The sequence below is a fragment of the Protopterus annectens genome, chromosome 11.part0 (assembly GCF_019279795.1).
Source record: "Protopterus annectens isolate FY-2018-M chromosome 11.part0, PAN1.0, whole genome shotgun sequence".
Taxonomy (NCBI): domain Eukaryota; kingdom Metazoa; phylum Chordata; order Ceratodontiformes; family Protopteridae; genus Protopterus; species Protopterus annectens.
In genome coordinates, this window is record NC_056745.1 from 556,343,384 (window position 1) to 556,370,809 (window position 27,426).

General features: G+C 38.8%; 1 protein-coding gene across 1 annotated transcript in view; it reads left to right on the top strand.

Annotated features, from left to right (window-relative positions):
• PTPRQ (protein tyrosine phosphatase receptor type Q) overlaps positions 1–27,426 on the top strand; it is a 4,272,575-nt gene that overhangs the window by 1,394,687 nt on the left and 2,850,462 nt on the right. The window contains exon 14 of the mRNA XM_044087226.1: positions 5,039–5,159. Within this exon, the coding sequence (XP_043943161.1) occupies positions 5,039–5,159 (121 nt within the window). The remainder of the gene's footprint in view (positions 1–5,038; positions 5,160–27,426) is intronic.

Consider the following 27,426-nt stretch of genomic DNA (forward strand, 5'->3'; position numbering starts at 1 on the left):
TGTATGGAAGAGTGCCCTAGTTACTCTACTTTATGAATGTATGGAAGAGTGCCCTAGTTACTCTACTTTATGACTGTGTGATAGTATTACAATAGATGATTCAGGGAATTTTAATACAGCTATTTATCATAAGTATTTTTGGAGAAATCACCTCTTGCGCAGAACAAGTATGTATAAATGACATATCTTTCCCCAAATAGTTAAGGGACAACTTCTTCGCACGTCAAGACTCTGTACAGATATGAGAACATATGAGTGTGAGAAACAAACTCTTCTATGGAATTTTCATGAATGAGGTTATAGAAATAAGGATATTCAGTCACATGAAATGGAGACACAAGAATTAAGAAATATTAAAGGACGTCCCTTCTTATCTGATAAGATTAATAATGGGGATAATCAAGAATGTTTCAAAGGAAAGTGACCTATTAGATGTCTACTTACATATAGCTCTGATCCCTCTCAAATATGTAATATTAAGAAAAATTCATTGATCCTAACTGTAGATTTCAAGTTTGAAATGTATTATAGGTAAGACACCTTGTTTTTGTTTTAAAAATTGCATGAATCTTAAGAGGTTGCTCTGCTATAAGAATATGAAGAAATCGCCAAACCTTTTGTCTTCAAGGAAAGGTACATTTTCATGTGGCAGATGTAAGGCTTGCCATAATATTATCATAACCAATGAATTTATGCATCATACTACTCATAAAAGGTATTGGCTCAATAAATGTGCCAGCTGTAATACCAGAAATGTGATTTATGTTGCCACCTGTACCCGTTGCTCATTATTTTGGTAAAACCAATAGATCTTTTAAAGAATGCATTCTTCATTTGAATAACATTAAGAATGCAGTTCAGAGCACTGCCCTCTCACAGCATATTATGCCTAATCCTGACCATACTTTTTTTGTTTATGGTCTTGGAAATTGTTCCTTAAAATCCGAGAGGAGGTGATGTGCAATAGACCTAAAACTGAAGAAATTATATGAATATCAGATCTACAAGTGGACCATCCACCTGGTTTGAATGGTCTTATTCTTTTGAAACTGATCCTGAAGGGGCGGTGACTCCTGATATGAAACTATGATTGATTAATATATTAGGTGTTAGGCAGTGTCATCTGCTTGAAGAGGCTGGTTCTAAGGAGGCAAATGCCCTATGGCAGAGATATGATTGGATGTTGGCTGTGATAATAAGGAACGAGATTTGTTGCATTTTAGGATATGAGGAAGGCCAGAAGGTTGAAATCACTTATCCTTATTTTACAGATTGTTTATTCATATTTAGTTTTAATGTTTTATTGTTTTAAATAAATTGTCTAGGTGATGGTCTAGCCGGTCGTTTGTTTTTTCCTTATAATTATTTTTACTGGTCTTAGACCTTTAGCAATGAAAAGGAAGTTTTGCTTTTATATTATTTTATGAATGTAAAGTAGATTATATTGAAACTTTTTAAATGCAAAGAAAAAAACTGGTATAATTGGACTCCAAAAATGTTGTTATATTGTGTAAGTACAGTCAAAATAAAACCTTAAAATTTCACCAGTGTGTTTTAAAAAAAGGCACACACATGGCCTGTTTCACCCTTACTGTAATAGTATTAACTTAGAGCTAGGGGTGGATTTATTTTATTTATATTTACTTATTTGGTGTGATCTGTTAACCAGATTGGTCCAACTATACCAGGGGCCCATTTTCAGTGGAGACCCGAGGAGAAAAGCTCCAGATACAGTTCACAATATCAAAAACAGAGATATAGTTACAATGGTAAAATATGAAGTTGTTATACACAGAAAATAAGAATCACAATTTCACAGAGTTGTGTAGAAGTTGTATAGTGTTAGTATAGAACAGCAATAAAAAGTTTGCATGCAGAAATATATACAGGTTTCAGCAATAACATGTTCAGCAGTATTTACAAGAATCAGGGTATAGGTCTAAAGTAATAGATGTATTAGACAAATGTACAGCAGTATTTACAAGAATCAGGGTATAGGTCTACAGTAACAGATGTATTAGAGAGACAAATAGAAACAATATGATGTATACAGAGCCAGGAGAGAGAATTAAGAGGAGAGCAGTAAGATGTGAGGTAGGAGTTTGACAAGGACAGGGCCAGGTGTTTAATAGGTAGTTTTTAAGTTCAAGTTTGAATTGGGCTTTATGGGGGATAATTCTTATATTATAGGGGAGGGCATTCCAGGTACGAGCAACAGAGAATTTCTAAAGGGATTTACCAATATTTTAGTGGGTTTCTAGATGTTGCGAAGATTTTTGTCAGATGTGCGGACCTGGCGATGGTTATAGAGTGATACTGAGTTTGAGAAGGAGGGACAGGAAGCAGGGTTATAGAGTACAGAGTGTGTAATGTGTAACTGTGGAAGAAGTCGTTTTGGAATTCAGGCCAGAGCAAAGACTTAAGAGGGAGGCAGTGGTGTGATTTATATGGTTGACTGGCGGCAAATCTAGCTATTTTGTGCTAGGTTTGTTCTAATTTAGAGAGGAGAGATGACTGAAGGTTAGTGAGTACTGGAGCTGCATACAGAAGACAAGGTAAGATCAGAGACGTAGCAAGGGAGGGTTTGGTGGGGGTGAGAGTAGTTTATGATTACAGTACAGAAGTCCAAGTTTTTGGTTGGTTTTCTTTATACACTGATTGATATGTATGCCGAACTTTAGTTCATCATGGATAGTTACACCAAGTAATTTAGTATAGGGTTCAGGTGTGATGGTAGTATTGTTAAGTGAGGTAATGGAGAAGGAGGATTTAAGATGAATTATTTTTTTGAAAGGAAAAGCTTTGGTTTTTTTTTTGGATTTAATGTTAGTTGATTATCAGTGAGCCGGGTTTCAATGAAGGTGAAGATGTCTTGGATACATACAAGGAGTTCTGAGATGCTGTGAGCAGTGGTGATAAGGGTTGAATTGTCAGCATATTGTAAGAGTGTAGAGAGGTTTGTAGCAGTGTGTAGTGTGTTAGTGAAGATATTGAAGAAGAAGGGTCCCTTGATGGAACCTTGGGGAACACCGGTGTTGATGGGTAGAAATGGAGAGGTGACCGATTGCCAGCATATAGATTGTTGCCTGTTTGATAAATAACTAGAGAACCAGTTTATAGAAGGGGTAGACAGGTGCAGATCCGAAGGTTTGGATAACATTTTGGGGTGAGAGACTGTATTGAAAACCTTTAAAAGGTGAAGGAACAGACCGGAAACTAGGTGGTTATTATCCTGGGCTTCTGCTACAGTTTGGCTGAAAGAGAGTAGTGCAGTAGATGTACTGTGGTGGGGTCTAGAAGTAGATAAATGTAAGAATGCAATTATAAAGCATGGCAGCATATGTCCTGTGAAACCGATAGACAAGAAAACAATAATTGAAATGTACTATCATACAGAAAATCATTAAGATGAGATCATTTGGTAGCTTCAGCTTCAGTCATTGCTATTACTTGCATGTGGCTGCTTAATGTGGTATTTTTACTCTGTGCAGGGAGATTTTGGCTACCCTCTAACCCAGTTTGCCTGTTTTCACTGAGGCATGCTGGGTCCATTTTTGAGTTGAGTCTGATGTTGCCAGCTTTTGAGGGCTTTCAGAGTTGTTTTGATTGACAATTATTCCTATTAGATTATTGCATGGTGAAACCCCTATGTTTCCCCAGTTAGATGGAGGGTCAACCGCTTAGAAAAAAGGTTAACCTTTCAGGTAGTACAAACCTGCCACCCCCACCCACCCAGTACCCTCCATGTGAGACTCCTAATTTAAATATATTAACTCTGCAGTACTTAAAAAAAAACACACACTGCACAACTGCTATTGCATAAGGAGCAGTTGCTCTGAGAATGATTTATATTTGAGAAACACTGACTGATAACTTTAACATTCATCTGTTAAATCACCAAGTTGAAACCTCATACAGTTAACACAAACCAGCACAGAACATAATACATTTCTGTTGGTGAAGCAGTTTCATGCGTGGCTTCAATTTTGTTCGATAATATAACAGAGTAGTCACTGTTCAGATAATGTATGGCAGTGTACAGGACCATGCTTCCAAGCAGTTTGAAAAACCTCTTTCTTCACATAGGATAGGGTAGGATAGGAATTGTCCCATTTCTTGGTGAGTCTCTTGGCTGATAGCATGGTTTTAGTATGGTTTTAGCTGCAGAGGGCACTATATCTCTATGTTCAAATTACTGCCAGTTGTGAAAGTCTGAGACTATCATTTTTTCAGTGTTCCCTGGCAAAATAAATCTTCATTAGTTAGACTATTTTTGATCTGTTTTCATGTCGATGTTGTTTTTGCTGTATTAAAATCGATTGGCAGTAATCGTAGTTCTTGGAAGCTCATACCGTGGTTCAGTAGTTCTTCATATGAATAGTATATTTTAATTACCACAAGCTGATTTTCTAGTAAATAATAAGTTATGCTTGAGTTTTTAGGCTCTTCACATTGTTAGAATATGGAATTAAATCCTTTGTAATGACCAGGAAATGGGTTTTGATACAAACCAGGTGGATTTCAACAGAAACTAGATGCACATTTTTGTGTTGAGGTTTAACAAAATGTTTTCTTAAAGATCTTTGTATTCCTCCAGCAAATATTGTATTTCTTTTCATCCAACTCATAAAACAACCTATACTAAGTTCTGCTTTTAAGCTTTCTATTTAAAATTTGACTATCTATTAGCATCAGAGGCAGAGCTTCACAGAAAAGCTGACATCATCTGGAAAGTGCTTAGGCTTTGTAAATGAGTAAAGGATCCACATTGAAATTTGACTGTGTCAGTTGTATAGTGATGTTCTTCTTTTTCATTTAGTTTTAGTTTTGTTTTTTCCTGAGTTTTGTTGTAAAGCAACTATATTTGCATAAAACGTTTCATTTCAAATCAATTTTATAGCAGTTTTGATTTGCATAACTAAGCAGATACTTGTTTGGTAATCAATTTGTTCTAAACATTGATTGTTACATGTGACTGCACAGTTGGGAAAAAAGTGATAGTTATTTAAACATATATTTATTCTGCCTGCCTTTGTAGCTCCCAGCTCACCTCCAAGGTCATTGTTGTTGAGGCAGCAATCTCCAGTCAGTGTTAAGCTATCTTGGAAAGCACCAATCGAACCAAATGGAATTATTCTTTATTACACCATATATTTTGGGTAAGTGATCCAACACAAGTCCACAGAGATAAATAAATAACAGAGGAATGTGTTTTTAAACTACTGTTGCTGTATATTTGTTTATTTTACAAACTAAATTCTAAATAAGTTAACATATAAGAATAAGGCAGGAAATAAATACAGAAGCCATTGTTGGCTTAATTTCTGCCATGCTAAATCTTCATAGTTTACACATTCTCTACAGCCTACTACATGGAACAGTAGGTGGAAGGAAAGCCAACCAGAATACCAAACACAAGTGAGGAAAGACAGGGAGCACTGGTTAAAAGAGTACTTCCTTATGGTAGCAGACTCGGTGATAGCGGCCTTCAGCAATGATGTATGTTATGTATACTTTGCAAGAACTGCAACTGGAATGTATCTGCGGTTGTATAGCAGATTAGAGATGCCAGTATGATCACAAAGCTCCCAATTTTATTTATATACAAAGTGGCTAAAAATGCAGTAGCATGCATTTGGAGAAGGACGAGTATGAACCTGAAATGTCTCTAATTGCTTAGTGACTGCAGTCCTCCACAACTTGCAGAAAATCACACATTTTTTGAAATAAAGAATGATAACCAGTAAAATCATGGACATGGTGTGATATCAGGGAACGTAGAGAGGTACGCCAAAACTAAATATGCACTTCTTCAGCAGTTTTCCTGCCAGCCTTTTTACTATTTGCTTTACTTATTCTACACAGCCTATAAACGCTGTCATAATAAATTCAGATGTGTTCATACCCCTCAACGGCTACACATTCTGGACAAAGCCAAACATTATTTTGGGAATAGGGATACAAAGGGACAAAAGTGCAACATTTTTTGGATATTACCCTAAGCTCTTAAAAGCTAAGAGAACAGCAGGTTTGCATCAGCAAATTCAATGCAATGCAATTTTAATGTCTGGCATCAAATACTGGAATCTTTAATGATTTACCAGAAAAGTAAACATTTACAGGACAAAGCAACAATACAAGGCAAAATCAGAGGGTTTCTAAAAAATCTCAGCAGCGGAGAGGTACTGTACAGTAAAATAATAACATCTTCACTCAGTATTTGAATGCAGACATAAGCGGAAAATTAAAATGTCAACACATAGAAGTAGGCCACTATCACCAGGGCCGCTATAATAAGAAAGTACCATTAAGAGGAGGAGGCCCAGTATGCACCAAAATAAAACAAACAGGAAGGGTACAAATGTCTCAGAAAGATGACAGATACCAGACAGAGGATGAAAGATAAAGGGAAAAATGATGGAGAATTACACTTTTTCTTCTTCTTAAATTGGATATGATAGGATGATATCAAAATCACATAAAACTGGGGCGCATAATACATTTTGAATAATTGGTTAAGAACATACAAAAAATAACCACAGATAAAAGAAATGCTTTATATTTGGGACAGCCCTTCCCACTGTCATGCATAGGACTGCACCCATACTGTCCCTGTTAGAGATTATGATCACCTCCAAAGTTAACATTATTTTGAAAAAAAGGTAATGCTTCCTTTTAATGAATATCAGGGATTTAACATTTCCTTTGATTGGTTAAGTTAAAACAGAAAACTAATATTTCTGAAATGTGAAATTCAGATTTGTCTCATAGAAAAACTTGTGTTTCACAAGAAGACACGACTGCCAAAAAATATTCTAGGTTGAAAAGGCAGTAATCAAACTCCTACTCTGGAATTTAGAAAGAACTACCACAAGCAGTAAGCCCTCAGTGTAACCTTTCTAATTCAGCAATCTCCCTAGTGCAGTGATTTTCCATGAGCAGAAAAATCACTGGGAGGGGTAATCCTACTTGGCTTTCTGCAGGATTGAGGTAATCTGGGAGAATGGATACTGTTAATTACTCATGTGCTCTCTCACTCTTTCTTGGAAATCCCTACATAAAGTCACATGGATGATTATGTTAATTAACATGGTGAAAAGATAGCAGTCACCCATTCAAGTCGATGTTAGAGAATGCATTGCAGGTAAATTTATTCAAGTTCAGCAGAGACACATTGATGGGGTTTTGTGCTTGTTTGTGTCTGTGCGTATTTGTAGCAATGTATGTGTGTGTCAGCAGGAGTATGAATAGAACTGAATGACTGTGTTTATGCACTCATGCATGTCTACCTATGCGGTCACAGAGGGAGATAGGTGATCAAGAGTGTAGAGCTGTGTGTGTGTGTGTGTGTGTGTGTGTGTGTGTGTGTGTGTGTGTGTGTGTGTGTGTGTGTGTGTGTGTGTGGATGGATGAGTGTATTTGTGTGTTTGTTCAAGTGGGAGTATGATTGTGAGTGTATGTGTATGTGGGAGAGTGAATAACAAAAGTGACTGTTGCACTTCTAGAAATCTCTAGAACATTCATGACTTTTAGCAGTATATATTTATTTATTTATTTACATTTATTAACTGGATAGTGTCCGACTGGGCCAGTAGCCCATTTTCAGTGGAGACCCGGGGAGAACAGCACCAGACAAATTACATTACAGCAAATACAAGCAAAAAACAATTATTAAGAATGCAGTAGTTAATAAAGCACAATACAACAGTACAGTAGTTAATAAGTCACAGAACAGTAGTACTATAATTAAGGATGCTATGCAAAACAGATTTCTAGGAGCATAATAATACAAATGCAGTTGTGCACACAAGTTTATCTGATATTCTGATCAGGACTTTACTAGAAAAAGGTGAAGACAGCTGTAGTAATTTGAGGTGAAGGGGAGTACAGAGTTGCGAAGACAATAGGAAGGTGTTATCCTGTGAAATACAGGGGCAGAGCTAGTTGCTGATGAGATATTCTTTTAGGCTTTTTTTGAAAGAAGTGATGTTAGTGTTTTTTTGAATATGCTGAGGTAGAGCGTTCCAGACTTTGGCTATTTTATTGGCTTAGCGTGAGTCACCATGAAAGTTGTGCGACTGGGTAACTTTTAGTAGTATTTTGTCAGAGGATCTAAGGGACCTGCAGTCAATGTAGGCTTGGACCAAGTTAGAGAGGGCAGGACAGTTATTGGGGTTGAATAAGACTTTGTGGGTAAGGGTAAGTTGATTTAAAGTTAACAGTTTGGGAAGTTCCAGCCAGCTGAGGCGCTGGAGAGAAGAGCAATGATGCGTTTTATGGGGGTAGTTGGCTGCAAACCTAGCTATTTTGTTGTAGCAGGAGGGTGAATAGTAGGTAGGTTCTGGAAGTCGCTAGTCTGGCTTGGTGAGTGAGTTAAGGTTTAGCCCTGTAGAGGGTACCTAGTTTGGCATGGACTTTTTTGATTGTTAAGGAGATGTCTGTATCAAATTTTACTCTATCTTTTGTAACTCCTAGGAGTTTGGTCTGATTAGTTGGGTCAATTTTTGTTCCATTAGAGGAGTAGATAGAGAAGGGTAGAGGGCTGAGCTTGGATGACTTGACTGTGAAAATTATTAACTTAGTCTTTTTTGGGTTTAGAATGAGTTTGATGCTTGGAGAGGTACGTTTCTATGTTAAGTTCTTGGGAGGTAGGGTCTGAGCAGATAAGTGAGGAGTCATCTGTGTATTCGATGATAGTTGCATGTTGGGTGGCGGAGTATAGGTTATTGGTGAATATGATAAAAAGGAGGGGCCCAAGCAATCCTTGGGGGTACTCTAGTATATACTGGAAGTAGAGGAGAGAGATTGTTTTCCCATTTAGTAGCATATTGATGGCTTGACAGGTAGCTGTGAAGCCAGGTTAGGGATTATGAGTTGAGATTGTAGTTTGCAAGTTTGTTGAGTAGCAATTGGTGAGATACAGTGTCAAATGCTTTTGACATATCTAGAAAAATTGCAGAGACCAATTGACCTTAATATTTGAGGTGTTGAATAGTATTGGTGAAGGTAATTAGGGCAGTGTTAGTACTGTGCTTGGGCCTGAAGCTGTGCTGTGAGGGGGATAGTAGGTTGTTTGTGGTGAGGTGATTTAGAAGCTGTTGGTGGATACATTTTTCTAGGATTTCAGCTATGGGAGAGAGGATAGCAATTGGTAGATAATTTGAGATTTCTCTAGAGGGGCTGCCCTTGTGAAGGGGAATGATGTAAGACATTTTCCAGACGTGAGGGCCATAGTGTTCAGAGGCAGAGATATTGATTAATATGGATATGGGGTAGGCTATGGATGGGGCAGCTATTTTCAGGAATTCACTGGGTAGTTGGTCTGTGGCAAGACGACATGGTTTTAGATTACATAGGAGTTTTTTATGTATGTAGTCTGGATGGGTTTCAGTTTAATAGAGTTTGTGATTTCGGTGGTGGGGGTACATTTACTGGGTGGAATGTTTTGTTGTCTAGGAGGGTGGTGATAGAGTTAATAAAGTGGGAGTTGAATTGTGATTCTATGGGCTCAGAGGTATAACTAGTGGAGGTTGCAGGGGTGGCGGTTTTACCAGGGTTAAGGAGGTAGTTGATGTTTTGCCAGAACTTTTGTGGGTTGTTCAGGTATTTTTGTTGGGCGGATTGAACGTAAGTTTTTTTAAACACTGGAGATGTTTTTCTTAGCTTGATTTCTTAATTGCTGAAATATGGTTAAATCATTTTTATTTTTGGTGGTATGATAACGTGACCAGGCTTTGTCCCTTTGTTTGATTAGAGACTTAGTGTCATTAGATAGCCATGGTAGTTGTGAGGCTTTGATACAAATTTTCCTGGTGAGGGTGAGATTATTTAAGATGTCAAGGAATTTATTATTGAAGTATTCTACTGCAATGTTTAGTTGTAGGTTTTTTAATGGGGACCAGTCACAATGTTGAAGTAGTAGGTTGAATGTATCAGGGGAGACATTTTTCTTGCTCCAGATGTATTTGAAGGGTATGTGTGTTTGGGATTTAATTCTTTTTCTAACTAGGAATATGGGGGCATGGTCACTTAGTGTAATCAGTAGGCAGCCAGCTTGGTACCCCAGGTTAGGCTTGTTGGTTAGTATCCAGTTGAGGATTGACTGTTTTTTAGAATGTTTATCGGAGCAGGTGGGGCTGTTGATAGTTTGGATGAAGCTGTGCAGGTTAATGAAGTTAGTGAGACAGGTAGAGGAGCAGGAGAGCCAGTCAGGGTTAAAGTCATCTATGATGATAGTTTCCTGGCTGAAGGAGGAAGCGGACCAAGAGAGGAGTGTTTCAGAACTGGGAAGGTTGTTACTGGGAGGCATGTATGCTGCAATAATACTGATGGCTTTTTGAGGGTTAAGTTTCAGGTGTGTGACAGGTATTTCTGCAGTGGGGATGCCTGGGGTAGTACAGTTTAGTTTTTCCACTGTAAAAGAGTCTTTGAACATAACAGCTACACCACCACCTCGTTTGTTTAGTCAATCTTGTCTTAGGATGTTGTAACCATTAGTTGTAATTTCAGAGTCTTTGATACTAGGTTTTAGCCAGGTTTCAGTTATGACTGCTATATCTGGGGAGTAGGTCGCCAAGGTAGCATGGAATTTTGTTATTTTATTTAGGAAGCTTCTGAGGTTGAAATTTGCTATTAGTAGATCTGAGTTGGAGATTATGGGAAGTGAAGTACTTGGAGTCGGGCCAGCAATATTTTGTATAGTAATAGTAGATGTGGATTCAGGAGGTTGCAGTTGTTGTGAGAAGAGTTATAGTTGGAGCCAGGGTTGGGATGGATATCTGCCTGTAGTTTCATTTGTTTTAAGGAGAGCAGTACTAAGTATGTATGTTTTGCCTTGAGTTGGTAATACCTGCATGTGGATGGATGAGTGGAGGGGTTGTGTAAATGTTTTAAGTGGAAGAAGAGAATGTTGCTGCAGTGATATAGATGAGGGTTGATTATGCTATAAGGCTTAAATGGAAGTTGAGTTGTTGTTGTGTCTGTATGTATTGTGGAGTGGTAGTGTTGGATGTGATAGAACTGGAAGTTAGTGGCATTATAAGTGAGGTATAGAAGGTATAAAAGTAGTGTGATGAACAGTAAATAGTGATGGGGCAATATTATGGGAGGTGTAGTAGGAGACAGCAGCTGAAGTAGAGTAGAGTAGACTAATTAGGGGAGGGGGACTGTGTATTGATAAGGGATGTAGGGTAGAAACAGTGTGTGGCCTAGGAGAGATGGAAATGAGGAGAAGGTGATGTGGGAGGGGTTTGGAATGATGTGTGGAGAGTGGTGATAGGTGCGTAGTTTAGGGGTGTGGTGTACTTAGCTATGTATGTAATGAAAGGGGGTGGGTGAGAATGGGAGTAGGGTAGGGGAGTGGAGTGAGCCTGAGTGTAGTGAGGGCGAATGGAGCAGGTTTGCCCTGAGCTGAAGACGGAACTGCAAAAAACAGTCAGTAAGTGTATCATGGGCTGCAAATATGACTGAGATGGGGCAGGTTGTGAGCTTGGGTAAGGTATCAGAACCCTGTTTTTAACACCTTTATGTCAGATCTTTAAACCTCTAAGCACTGTACAATACAACATATAATAAGATTTGCAGGTCCTTAGGACTGTAACTTTAGCTCATCAGAAATACACTTAAATTATAAGGTGTTTTACATTAGAGCCTCCGTGCTTTAACTGCTAGGGAAGAGGCACAATAAACTGCAATTCCTTGCATAATGTTGCCATATAGTGGCCAAAATGAGGAACTTCAACTTAAAATGTGATAAGCCTTATTGAAAAAAGAAAAAAAAAACAATCTCAGGGGAGTCCACTGTGAGTGTGCTAGCTACTAATAAATGGATATTACAACAACATTTGAGAAGACACTAGGCTAAAACCTATGTTTTTTGAAAGAGGGATACTCGTCCCTATCTATAAGCTCTTAAGTTTCCTGGCCTTCCAATCGGGCACAGTCCGAGACAGCAATAGATTTTAATTTTGTACATGGACATCTAAATAGAAATGAGAATATTTTATACAGTTAGATGTTCACTTACTCTTGCAATCAGGAGATTATGATAGAGAAAGTGTGAAAATTTTTATGACTGGATAAAAAGTAAACTTAGTGGAATAGTTTGGTACAAGAGCAACACTTTTTGTTGATTTTATGGGAGTGCCTTCTGTGTAGAGTCTGCATGTCCTCCCCGTGGTTGGGAGGGCATTCGAAAGACATGCGTAGATGGGCGTGCCTTCGCTGAAGGTTGAATGTCGAGCTGGCACCTTGGCGTTCATGAAAATCTACTGCCAATCATTAGCGGACTGGAGTTCCACTCTGGCAACCCCTAACTGGGAAAAGCCGAAAGACAACAACAACAACATTAAATTCTAGATGGAATGAAATATTTATATGTTGAGACTGAGCTGCAAAGTTTGCAACATAGTATATGGAATATAGACAGTCATTCTAAATATTTTTTAATTTTTTTGACAGAATATTCAGTGCTGATTTCATGGACATAGTTGTCTGTGGGATGAATACCAGTTTGATAACTGTGTGGTTGTTGGTCATTTTTGGGCATATAGAAGAAATTCTGAGCAGTAGTTACGTAAATCTGCATTAACAGATTAGGTAGCTTAAACATTTAAATGAATGTAGTACAGGAGGAGAGTGATATGTTGCTTTGAAGAAATTATAACTAGAAAAGCCAAAACAAACTAGAAAAACCGAAAAGTGAACCTTGGAGCAAACCAAACAGGCTGAATGCCAGTTGAAAAGTCACTGTCAGTGAAAAATGTCAAAGCCAGAAAAACGAAATTACTTACAAACTTTGCAATTTTATTATAACTTCATTTGAAAGGAGTACAGGTTACTGAAGATCTACAAGTCAAAGAGGAAGTTCAAGACCAAATCATTGGGAGCTCAGGTCCTGACTACTTATATTCTTAGGAAATGCTTAACTTTATAACAAAGTCCTAGTTTATGTTTGAAGTACTGCTGGATGTGTTATAGTCGCTATAGTTTTTTTTTTTTTTTTTTTTTTTTACTAGTTCGGTTTTAATATTGATTGACTATACTGCTATTGTAATAGTTTAGATTATTGGCCTTCATGTGTAAAAAGTATTTAGTTTATTTGAATTAAGAATAATGTAGATGGTTCACATTAACATTTTTGTTGGCTTAGAAATGTTTAATTCAATATGTTATTTATGTTAGTCTTGAGTAATCTGCATACTCGATCAGATTTTCTGGATGGCAGACTGTATGGATTTTATTTATGGATATATCAAATAGCAAAGGGGCTTAATATTAAATCTTGTGGTACATGCAATGTTATTCTGTGAGGAAATGACAGTTCATCAGCCCAGTGTATGTTTTCTCTGGTTGAGATAAGTTTTGAACCAGCTGACTGTTTTGTTGCTGAGGAGCAGTCCCTTCAGTCTAAATTATAGTATGGGATAGGAAGCTGTATCAAATTATTCTGAAACATTTGTAACTTTCTCTGTGCCACAACGTATAAGTCAAGTTAGTATAGAGAAAGAGGGCAAGTGATGCATTGTTTGAATCCTGTTAACTGAAAGTTTTGGAAGGGGAGTGGTATAATATATTAGGTACTTACCTCACAGACACAAAGTACAAGGCTTGAGTCTCACTTTACAAAGAGAAATGGCTAGATTTAAAATGGCCCACAAGGCAGCTAATACATATGAACCCATGATAGGTAAAAATACAAAACTAAAGTGGCCATACTTGTAAAGCTATGACAGGTGTAAAAACCAAAACAAATCTATTTCACTTAAATTTTGTCTTTCATAATTATATTTTATGAGTGCCAGTAAAGCTGCTTTCATGCTATGACAATAGCCTAAATTCACGATGTATTGTGGAAAGTAACCTGAGCTCTGTTAGGTACTTGATCAAGTCTTCCTGCATGCATTTTTTAAATATTTTGCATAAAGGGACAAGAAAGCTAGTTAACGATTTTTACTTGGAAATGTTTACACAGATATTTTTATACCCCAAGTAGACCCCAGCGATTTTTTCCTCAGGTAGATAGCAAATGTTGGAGGTGTGGTGGGGAAGAAAGAGATAATTGGGAACATATTTTCTGTGAGTTCAGTGAGTTGGTGGACTTTAAGGATTCCCTGCGGGATGCACTGGCAGAGATGCTGGGTGGGGAGATTGATGTGATGAGGGAGATGAATTTTCTGAGCTATGATACAGAATCAGAATTGCCTAGACATGGTAAGGCCTTGCTGTCTCTAATTGTGGTGGTTTACAAAAAAAGCAATTGCTAGAAAATGGAAATCAAAATCTAAATCAACTGTATTAGAAGTAGTGAATATAGTAACAGAGATAAAACAACTGGATCTGAGATCTTTAGAACAGGGTAGGAGCAAACTACATAGGAAAAAAATGGGAATTATGGGAACAATACATACAGGGGAGGAATGAGGTTTAAAGGAAGGCAGGACTTAAATGAGCTATGTAATATTTGACTTAAAATGATTGGGTAGATTATAAGTGATGTATAATATTTGCAAGTGGGAGTGTGTCAGTAAAAAAAAAAAAAAGTATGTCATATATCTGTATTAATTCCTACAATTAGACAGGGAAGAAACTGAGGCAACTTGTAACATTTGTAGCAGTATAGGACAGGTTAGAGCCCTCTGCAAAAACTTAAAGATGCTTGCTATTTGGAAGGAAGGCTATAGCAAATCAGGATATGAGTTTAAAGGTCAAAGATAGCAGATTGTCAAGCCAACTTTTATACTTTCTGCTTTCACATTCATCAACAAGTTCTCCAGCTCTTCCTCTCTTTCAACCATTACTAGGCTCTTGATCTTGATGATCTTAAGAAGCCTAGCCTTACATTTCCATGGTAGTTTTTAAGTCTTAGCATGTTCTTCCTCTGTTCGTGTGGTTTTCCACTGGGTTCTCTGGTTTCCTCCCACTTTCCAAAGAACTGCAGTAGGTGGAATGGAAACTCTAAATTGGCCATAGATGTGAGTGTGCATGTGAGTGTGCATGCATGAGTGTGTGGTATGGAAGAACAGCCACAGCAGGGCTAGCAACCCAGCAATGTGAACCTTGGCTCTAGATTGTCATTGTTGAACTGACACCCTGATCCCATATGCAAAAATGGGAAAGGGGGGCATGGATGGATAGATTTTGCATATGAATAACCTATAGGCAAGCAAAGCAAGGATATGTTGTAATGGTTTACTACTGGATGCTCAAAACTCAGAAGGCTGAGTTGAGCAATAATCACAACCCTAGGTCAAACATCAGCATACCGACTAATGCATACTCAAAACATACAGCAAATGCCAAAACTCCCTACTGCTCTGGACTAACACTAATATGGGTCCAGAAGGGAGGCAAGTTCGGACAATTGGTAATGTTGATATTCAACATTCCCACTGTTGGAGTGCAGTGTTTGCACAGCTTGACTCGACCTTCCATGTCCAAGCATATAATTGTAAAATGTTCTAATTACCATTGGAGTGGTGTCATCTGCATTTCTGAGCTTGTTAATATTTCTCCCAGCAATTGTGGTTCAAGCACCTGATTTTTCTAACTCAGCATTTTGTATGATGTAGTCAGCGTGTACATTGGATAAGCAATATACACCCTTCATCTTTCCAGTCTTGAACCAGTCAGTTATTTCATATTAGGTTCTAACTGTTGCTTCTTGTTCTGCATACGGATTCCTCAGGAGGCAAATAAGGTGACAAGGTATCCATTTATCTAAGACATCTGTACAATTTGCTGTGTTACTCACAGTCAAGGCTTGAGGATAGTCAATAAAGCAGAAGTAACTATTTTTCTGGAACTCCCTAGCTTTCTTCATTATGGCAATATAATCTCTGGTCCTCTGTGCCTTGATCAATATCTTGCTGGAGTTTAGATTACAGATTCTTCAGCATTACTTTGCTAGCATGCTAAACAATTGCAATTATTAAATAATTTGACCTCTCTTTAACATTGTCCTTTTTTTGGGACTGGAATAAAAACTGACCTTTTCCACTCTTAATGCCCACTGACATGTTTTTCAAATTTCTGACAAATTCAAAATCCCACTGTAACAGCACCATTTTGCAAAACTGTGAGCAGTTCAGCTGGAATTCCATTACTTCCTGTGGTTCTGTTGTTAGCAAGGCTTTTTAGGGCCTATTTAACTTCACTCTCCTCTATTTGTGACATTAGATCAGATAATAAGCCATTGTATGCACCAGTGATGATAGGAATTTCAATATATTCCTGCTACCCATTCTATGTCTGTTAAGTCCGTCTCATCTTTTCATTTTGTCATGTCCATTTTTACCTGGAAGTTTCTTGTAATGTCACCAACCTTCTTGAACAAATCTTGTGTTTTCCATTCTGCTGTCTTTTCCTAGTTCGTTGCACCCTTTATTTTTTTGCACCTCTTATTTAAGCATGTTTTCTTATCTCCTATTGTTATAGTACAGTGTTATTTGTTTCTATATAGTTAAGATATTTAACTAACAATGCTGCAATAAATTAAATTTTTGTTTCTATATACTTAAGATATTTAACTAACAATGCTGCAATAAATTCCATTTTTATGCATAATCAACTTGATGCATGCTAAAATGTTTTAATTTTAACACATGTTGGACTTTTAGGCAGTAGGTCTGGGAAAAGGGCAATATACATTTTGGGCCAAACATATTTTTTCCCTCAGCTAACTACTGATATTTTGGAACTGCACTATGGAAGTAGGAATGTAGACACTGGTATAAAAATATGGTATTCCTGTCCTTTGCTACAACAGACTGAGATAAAAATTATGCAATTGAGTGTGTTGCTTTTGAAAAAATCTCCAGAGGACAACCATCAGAAGTGCAATGGAAGGCCCACTGGACCTCTTGTGCCAGGTGCCTGGAATTCAGAAAGTATTGTAGATTATGGGAAGAAAAGCAAACAAGGCTTAGGCTAAACAAGGCTAAACAATTAAAGATGAAGTTAGAAGAGGACCACTGTATTTCTAGTTGGCTGCCTCTTATGTTAATTTGACCATGTATCTCATTTCCTCTCTGCTTTCAATGGCTTGTGTGAGTAAGCAGAAAATTATCACTTTGTGAAATCACGCCCCTTCAACTATTTAAATTTATTGGCCATTCTACTGAATTCCATAGTACTGGAATACAAAAGTGATCACCCCCTTTCAATCTATCTTGCTCTTTTAAAATTAGTGACTCTCCACTAAAACATAACTTTTTAGACAGGTAAAACTTTTAACTTCTCTAGTGCACACTGCAGTGTTTAGGATAAACCATTTTTTCATCTTACCTTTAAGCATCCCTGTGACTAGCACTTGCTCTAATACCTGCTGCAAAGCACTAAGAAGCCTTAAACTGAAACAAGCACTCAACTCTCCTTATTAATAAAGAGAAATTAATCATAGGCACTAAACAGCCTATAATTGCAAAGTACCTTGCTAAGGTAAGGGAAAACAGCTCCTGCACTTTAATAAAAAAAAAAAAAAAAAGCACCAAACTAGGCCTGTCCAAGGGTCAGCTAACATTAATTTCTCCTGTCCACCTGATGAATCCGGGCATACTGGGGCAATGCAGCAATTGCCTCATGTACACAGACAACCCTCTCCTCCTGCTACCCAACACTACAACCTGTGAGAGATGCACTTACATAGCCAAACTGGAAGCAATGCTCTCTCCACCCAAGATTGTGCTAGACAGTCAAGAGGAGAAGCTTAATGCCCGCACTACACCTCAAGCAACACATAGCCCTTCTAAACTCACACCACCAACACCCACACATAGCAACACTAAATCCACATATGTGGAGGTCCTTAACTGTAACCTGCCCAAGCAACAAGGACCTCTGAAGCTGAAACGCAAACAAACATCAATCACAACCAAAGTGTCACATAGCTCACAACACCAGTGTGACACCCAGCAAATGCCCCTAAGGCAAGACAACGTACCTAACACTTTAGTCATAGGTGACTCTATAGTCAGGCACACTGAAGTCCCACTCACCAGGCTGAACAAGGTGAAAATTACAGTGAGCTGCCTGTCCGGTGCCAGGATCCACCACATAACTCATGCACTCAAGTCACTCCATAACAAGTACAAATATGACTCTGTCATTGTCCATGTTGGAGTGAATGACTTGAGATGTACCTCCCTGGACTACATGAAAAGAGACACGGAATAGCTCTCGGATCAAGTGGCCCAGGCAGGTATGACCCTAGCCCTGAGTAGCATCCTGCCTTCGCCCAGAATGATACCACAATATAAGGACAAAATGATTGACTTCAACAATTGACTAAGCTACTGGTGTCATTCAAAGGGGATCCAGTATCTGTCTGCCTGGGACGACATGATTTACAGACCACAATGCTTTGCCAGAGATGGTCTGCACCTGTCGCCCCTGGGATTCAGGTTACTGGCTAAGGCTCTTGCCACCCCTATAGTGCCTTTTTTAGGCAAAAATCAAAGGACAAAACCACCACCGTAACAGGTACAAGCATGCAAAATCTGAAGGTAATGCTACTCAATGTTAGAAGTCTAAACCTCAAAATGCACTCTCTCGAGTCACTCCAAAAAATGGAGAACATCGATATCTGTGCAGTAATTGAGACCTGGTTCAAGGCTCCAGAGAACACCCCTGCAATACCAGGCTACAACTTTTAGCACACTTTTCATCTACCAAACCAGGATCGAAACACTAAAGGTGGAGGAGTGTCCATATTCACCAAGGATATTCACACCACCAGGCTAGTTGCCCAACACAATGCGTCTGAAATTCTCCAGGTGCAACTAACACTAGGTAAGACTGCAATCCAAATTGTAGCTTGCTACAGATACCCCACCATGCCCCAAAATTCTCACTACACCTTTCTAAACATATTGAAAAATATTAATATACAACCAAACACCCTAATACTGGGTGGTTTCAACTACTCTGCCATTAACTGGGAAAACTACTCATGCACCAACACCCTTGCCCAACGGTTCTTGGAATTCATAAATTCCAATGCCCTGGATCAACTAATCCTTGCTAGAAACAATGTTGCTATCTAGTTTGTAATCCATAGTCCCACCAGGGGCTCCAATATCCTAGACCTAGTCATTACCAACATGGGAAATCGATGCTCCACACCTATGGTCACCCCCTTGTTGGTCAGGTCAGACCATAAGCTAATCACCCTTAACATACACATCCCACCCCCACCCCACACCCCCAGTAAGGAAACCTCCATAAAAAAACTTCTCCAAGGCCAGCTTCATGCTACTCAAGTCAGAAGTTACAAACTTCATGACACTCATGCAGACGGGAACTGAAAGTTCTACTGCTAAGTCCTACACTAAGGCACCATACGAGCACATCCACTCATGCATGAATTGTGCCATCCCAAATAGAACCAAGATGCTCTCCTCCAAAAAAAGGAAGCCAATCTTGTGGTCCCCTGCTATAAATAAACTTTGCAACAAAAGAAAAAAAACTGTTGCAGAAGAGGAAAATCCCAGGATGCAAAAAACTCCCTTACCAGCCTCAGTAAGAAGCTGAGATCTCTCATAAAATCCTCCAAAGCTAGTTACGAAAATAAAATTACCAAAGATTCCAAAGACAACCACAAGGCATTCTATAACTATGTCAAGAATCTAAATGACAATGCTCAGATCTGCTCTGAGCTACAACAGAATGGTATTAAATATACTGATCACAAGGATATTCTAAATATCCTGGCAGATCGATTCAGTGCCAACATCACTCCCCTCTCACCCCCTAAATGGCCTATCTCATTACTGGAAGATTGCCAAATTCTGGTAATAACGGCCACACAGGTAAAAGACACACTCTCCAAAGCTAAGAATACAGCATCCATGGGACCAGATGATATCCCGGGCTGTGTACTACATGAACTACAAAATGAACTGGCACCTCACCTGAGTGTCCTGTTTAATCATACCCTCACCTCAGGCTTTGTGCCACTGAGTGGCGCACAGCTACAGTTATCCCACTCCACAAGGGGGGAATCCACCTTAGATCCTGGGAACTACCGCCCCATCAGTCTGACGAGCCTGATCTGCAAGGCCATGGAATGTATTATCATGGAACTTATAAACAAAGACATTGGCAACCTTAAAACACTGGACCCCACCCAGTTTGGGTTCGTGAAGGGCCGATATTGCCTCCTGAACCTTATTGGCTTCTTCAAATCAGTCTCAAGAGCCATGAAAAAGGGTAAGTCAGTCCACACAGCCTATCTAGACCTCGCCAAGACCTTTGACACCATCCTCCACTCTGGAATCATAGATAAACTTACTAAGCTGGGCATTAATCCCTACATCACTCGATGGGTTGCCAACTGGCTTACTGACAGAATCCATACTGTAAAAGTAGCTGACTCCAAATCCAGCTCCAGACAAGTGGCAAGTGGAGTACCTCAGGGTTCAGTCCTGGGACCTTTCTTGTTTGGCATCTACTTTTCTGAAATACAGGCCAACACTAAGGGACTCTGGCTAACAAAGTTCACAGATGACTGCAAATTGGGAGCCATTATTGAATCCCCAAATGATGTAGGTACTCTACAAAAGGGCCTTACAGAAACAGATGGTTGGTGCCAGAGCCAGGGGCTCAAGCTCAATGCCAAGAAATGTATAGTTATCCCCTTTGATTGGATGGGAGAAAGGAAATTCACCCCGGGGATCACATCAGTCACCCTACTAGACAGGGGTCCAGGGAAGTAAATAGTGTGGGAAGAAATAGCCAGGGAATTGTTATAGCTTGGCTTGTATAGGCCCTAGGGCCGATAGCCTAGTACCAGCCTATAAACCTATGTACCTACATCCAAGCAACAAAGTTTTTTTTTGTATCACCAGAGCTAAATATTGCCATAGATGTTTTTTGAGCAAGTACCTAGTAATTCAAGTATTAACTGTTTTTTTCACAGTTAAAAAGAAAGAACCAACAGTCCCTAGTCTAACAAAACTAGATTAGCAGCCTTAAAATGAGTGAATGAGGGGAAAATCATATTATCATATATCAGGCAGATATGGGAATGACCTGATTTTGATGAACCAAGGGGATTATGAGATTATTAAAAAAATGAGTTGCACTTTGATAAATGCCACAAAAGAAAAATGTTAAAATGTAGCGAAATAATGTTATGAGGATCTTTTTAACTAAAAGCATTATTCAGAAATGTAATGTCTTGAAACTACAGGATTCATTTTTTTATTCATCCCCAAATTCCACAAAATTGATAAAGTCTGGACATGCATTTGCAAGAATGGAAGGTACTCAGAGACAGATATGGACTCCCTGATGGAGTCTGGTTGCAACATAAACAGCTGCTACAGATGATGAAAGGCTGGATTCATAAGGAGGATATTTATTTTATTTTATTGTATATTCAAAATCCAGAGGATAATGGAGAATTTGGAGCAGTGTCCCCATTAACAAACATGAGATTTACAGCCAGCTTGATCTGTGACAGTTTATTTAAACTGTTAGTTAAGCATAAATATGAGAAGGAGATTAACAGGTTGTGATTAAAATGGGAAAATGATGAGAAAGTCAACATAAGTAAAACTGAATGGAGAAATTGTATAAGAATTAGTTCCCAAATTAGGTCACTCCCAGCGGTTTGGGATCATCATATGTATTAGTTGCATATATGGTATAAGACCCTCAGTTTTATGAAAGTAATTTAAGGGTGGTAGGAGTAGCATGCTGGTGATGTGGGAAAAAAGAAGTGGGAAGGCTAGTATGTTTTGGAGTTGTCTTTGGATTTCTAAATGGTTGGAGGATTTTATTCTGGAATGGGAATGTATATACAGGAGGAAGGTGCCTAGAAATTGGAAATTTTTTTCTGTTAGGCCTAGGAGAGGAATATCTTGGGTGAACAATCTTAGAAAGCATAATGGTACTATGGGAGGGTGGGAAAGAACCTTAGAAGGATACAACTGAATGGAAATCTTCAGAGGTAGCAGTTAACATCAGACTTACAGTAGAATACTGAGCGCCCAAGATTCTAAGGAGGGTAAAATAAAAAATGTTATGTACTTACCATGATGATCTGTGTTGTCCATTTTCATTTTCCTTAACTGTTGAGTTCAGAACCAAACCTCAGATTTGACTTGGCTGCTTCTTCCAGATCATAGTATTCTTGAACTCTCGAGCTCCTCCTTTCACCCATAATGCCCCACGAACCTAACATACCTCAAATCTAGTTTACTGCCCATATGATTAACAGAGCAGTGAAAATATGAAAAGTACAAAAGCTGGAACTCAAACAAGGAACAGAGGTTCCCCCAATACTCTTCAATTTCTCCAGAAGTAGAACAAGGCGGGAAGTTGAGGATGTATGAAAATGGGAACACAAATGGAACATTATGGTGACTACATAACTTTTTAATCTGCTGTCATTTTCATTTATTCCTTAATTGTTGGGACAGAGTCCCTAGCTACCTAAATCCTGGGAGGACTCTAAGAAAGAATATTCCAAAACACCACCAATCCAAAGGCTACCATGCCCCAAGTTCTGGACAAAAAGGTTGCTGAGGTTGCCACAAACCTGGTGAAGTGGTCCCTGGGTGATTTTGATAAAGGTAAGCCCACTTTTTGATAAACAAAGGTAATGCAATCAGTTAACCATTTGGCTAGGGTAACTACAAAAGGCAGTGCTCTGAACTGGTAATGACTGACTCCCAGTGCAGGTATCTTCTGAAGTGCCTGTTCATTTTGATGTGATAGCACACATCCTGAAGATCTTTTGAGCACATCCAGTCATCCTTATACAGAAATGACAGAATGGACTGAGCCATGACCATACTTAACTTTGTATACTGAACAGACTGATTTAGTTTGCTGAGATCTAACATTGGTTTCAAGTCCCTTGTCTTTTTTTGTCACCAAAAATAATCTTCAGTAAGCTCTGGATCCTCTCTTGGATGACTCTTTTTTTCTAGCAGCGTTTTTATTTCTAGAGAAGTTGCTTCCCTCTGACCGGGTTGAACATCAGAAATCTTCTTTGGAACTGCTGGAGGGGCTTGGGAAAATGGTATAATATAACTTCAGGATATCACCCTCTGCACTCAAAAATCTTTTTGTTATCTAGCCAGGCTCTCTTATGCAGGGATAGACAATTCCTGACTGCCTCCAGAGACGGGCAGTCAGGCCTCCATTCAGGAACACTGATAGGATCTGACTGAGAAAGAATCTCTAGATTCCTGGTTATAGAGACCACCTCTGCAATGGGGATGGTGTCTTCCATTTTAGTCCCCCCCTCTGCCTCTGGGGAAACTATCTCCACATGATTCTTGAAAGCGACCCTAGGATTTCTTGAACCACATCTTCCTACCACCAAACTGCTTCCTAGAAAAGGATCTTTGAGGAGTAGAAAAAGGAGAGTGTGTCTTTTAACTTGGGTCCAAACAATGAGTTTCCATTAAAAGGTGTATCAACAAAAGAAGATTTAAACGGTTCCACAAAATCACAGAATCACATCCAGGCATGTTTCTAATGGCAATCACTGAACCTGACACCCATGAGATACTTTCTGCAGCATGAGAGATTAGACCCATGGATGAATTAGAAATTGATTGAAGGGTAGCTAGCTGTGAGGAAATGGTATTTCCTTCCTCAGAGGACATGGACCTCGAAAGAGATTTGGTAAGCTCCTTGATCAAATCTCTTTGAAGTCTTGTAAAATTTGCCAAATAATTCAGAATCTTAAAGCAAAGGTTGCAGACACATAGACAAGCTTCCCAAACCTGTTCCGCACCCTAGATACCTGTTAGGAGGGGTAGACAGAGGAGCTGTGTTCCTCTAGTTCCTTTCTTGTGGCTGCTTCAGCACTCATGGCATCAACCTACACTCCTTTACTCCAGTGTAGACATTCTTTTGGATGTGCAAGGATTTTATTTAGTCTCATTCCTGCTGAAAGATCAGATCTACAAGCTTAATTGGGGGGGGGGTCACCGAGGAGGCATATGGGCCAGACCTAAAAACCTCCAGAAACACTGATTCAACTTGGGAAGTTTAAGGAGTTCCAAGTTCCAAGATGTCTCCAAAGGAGACACCATCAAATGTCGATCTCTTGGACCCTTCCTCATCAAAATCAGTCTCTTCAGTGATAGACTCTTGTGGGGAGTCTAAGTGCTTCCTCTTGCATATTTTCTTCTGAGAGACCTCCTCAGTGGGTTGCTCCTTGGAAGTATCAGAGGAGATAATACCCTGATGGGTGGACTGGTGACTAGATTGAACTGGCTGTCTTGGTGGATGGGATGATCAAGGCATGGGATACATAACAGAATGAGACAAGGAAGTCTGATCCAAAGAGGACAAGGTCATCTGTTCTCTGGGCATAGAGCAAATTGTCTCCCCTACATTGAAAGTGGAGTGCCTAGGGGAAATAGAAACTGACAGATCTAAAAATGGACCCTCCCAGATCATTGGCTCCCATCATCCAAAAAGCACTCCCCCTGAGGAGGGAGTCATAACTGAACTATCTAATGCCGAGTCTCCGAGGGGAAGAAATGGCTCAGATAGTTTCAGAGCCAACTCCAAAACCCCAGATCCAGTGCTGATGCTTTGGCTCCAAGAGTCCTCTGGCTCCGAGATGCTTGGTGCCGGTAGACTCAGAAAAAACACTGCAGTCAAAGAAGCAAGGATCTTTGGATCCAAGGAAGACATCCCCAAGGTTTTCAGATCCAATGGCTCTGAAACCAAAGGATGGATTGGAGAAGGAGAAATCAATGATGGCATGGCTTGATGGAGGCTCTCAAGACCCAATGCAGCTGGAGATGAAAGAACTCCTATTTGAATTTGCATCCTAAAGAACTTCCTCATTATCCTATCCACATCTGCCTCAAATAGGTTACTGCAGGGTCAGAGAGATAATTGATGAGGGCCTTCTGGGTGACTGTTAAAGAAATGGAGATGGCAACCTAGAAGAGATATACTCCCAGGTCAGAGGTAGGCTGTGGACCTGAGAAGATTTATCCATCCAAAGCTTTGGATCCAAGGGGGTCAGATCTGACTTTTTCAAAAGTTTTGCAGGTGTTTCCAGTGAAGGAGCTGTAGTCACAGTCAAAGTGGAAGGACAATCAGGAAACCTTTTACATGTCTCCTAGTCCTTAGGAAGAGAGTTGCCCTTTTTATTTGGGTTTTTGAGTTTGAGCCACACCAACTGAAGGAGAGGATTTGGAAGGAAGAAGACCCTTCAAAATAATCTTATTTGTCCTATAAATTAAAGTCCTAGAGTTAAAGCCCAAATAAATTTCACACTCTACCTCTAGATATTTTGGACTCAGTAACATACATATTCTTTGTGGGCATCAGAGTTTGGAATTTTGTGCCCACAGGAAATACAGTTTTTAAATCTAGAAGGCATATCCGATTTCGTTCTACCAGAAAAACAAGTAGCAATAGTACAATAAAAATACAGAAAGGGGTGATAGCATTTTTTTTTGTTTTTGTTATAGAGAAACATACTACCAAGAATGGTATATAAAAGTACTTTGAAAATACAAGGAGGGAAGAAAAATTACCAACTATGATATTTAGATGTACTCAAAAAGCACAAGAAAGAAGGGCTGTAAGGTGAGTAAAATTAAGTGAATCATTAAAAAGGGTAACCAGGGAGGTATACAGAGTACAGAGAGGGAATGCAAGTATAATTAATGGAATAAAAGAAACTAAACTCACAGGACAAATTGACTATGAAAAATCTAACACTTGAGAGCTCTTAATCCACATTTGCTCACAATGGCAGCGAATGAGCTTTGGGGTATGTTAGGTTGGGTCTATATTACAACATTGAAGTTTCAGAACATCTAATGTTATAATATCGAACCCTATTCAGTGAATGCTGAAAATAGCGAAGCTGCAGAAAACCAAATTTTTTCCCAGGGAAAGAATTTTCCCATTTCTGTCTCTTCACTATTTTCAGTGCTGTGGTGGAACGTTATGGGTCGGGTTCAGGTAAGTGTGCGATTGTGTGGACGTGAGGGTTAGGATGGGTTAGGTGAATTAGGGTTAGGGCATGGGTCAGGTAACTGTGCGATTATGTGGACGTGAGGGTTAGGGTGGGGTAGGTGAGTTAGGGTTAGGGCATGGGTGAGGTGAGTGTGCAATAGTGACGGACCTTAGGGTTAGGGTTTGGGTTAAGGTAAGTGGATAGTTAGTGGTGTATGTACAGTTTAGTGTAGGGTTAGATGTAAGATTTTAGGTGTATGTGTGTGGATTGCTGTTTGTTTGGTGTGCTTGTGTTGTGTGCATGAGTTTCGGAACAGCAAATTTTTTTCCCTAGGAAAAAATTTGCTGTTCTGAATGTTCGATGTTGTCAGCATTCGCTGAATTGGGTTCGATATTAGAACATTCAAAGTTGTGAAATTTCGATGTTCTAATATAGACCCGTTAGGCTGGTGGGGCATTACGGGTAAAGAGAGGAGTTCAAGAGTTCAAGAATCCTATGGTCTGGAAGACGAGGCCAAGTCAGATCTGCGTATCAGTTCTGACTCCAACAGTTGAGAAATGAATAAAAATGACAACATCAGAAGTAAAATTGTTTCTAGATGGGTGAAAATTAGAGAACTGGGACTGGTTTGAATGTCATTATCTAGATGGTCACAATGTTCATTGATTTTGTGTGATATGTTTTAATGCTAAACTCTCTTAAGAGAATGGGGTGTGATGAGAATAAATAATGTTGCATTGTTTGCATAAATGTGATTTTGCATGGGAAAAATTTTTTTAAACAAAATATTGTTTGCATATTAGTTGAAAAAATTATTTAAATTATTGGTTATTCATGCCTTTCTAATTTCTGTTAATAAAGCTATTGAAAAAAATTATCTTGTTCAATGGGCTGACCACTACTTTCAGGGACACATCATTTTAATCAAATAAGTTCAGTTTTTTGACAATTTCGTAAAAACATTTATGGGGAGAAATTAATCTTATGGTATGGAAATAGTAAAGTGTTCCATTGATTTAAGAGAGGTATTTGACAGAAAGATGTAAAGACTATTTTCATCAATATAACTTACCATTTGGTACAACAGTCATAGCAAAAGTGTTAAGTGAATGACATTAAGCTTATTTTATTTTTTCTGTAATACATTTTAGTACAGAACATATTTATGTTTCACATTCATTTCTTTTTGCAGAAAAGGCAGCAAAGGGAAGATAGAATATGATATTTAAAAGTCATTAGGGAGTCTTTAAATTTCAGACTTTAGTGCTGAAGCCATCATGAGCTCTTCTATTTTGCATAATTTTTAAAAATGGTCATAAAATGTACCGAATCCTAGAACATGATTAAAAAGCGGATGAGGGAAGTAGAACAAAAGACCAAAAGTTCATATATTATTAATAGCAGTGTTAGCCCAAGGGCCATCAAAAAACACATTGACTCTATGAACATAAGATTAAAGCCCATTAAGAGATCCAGTTTTG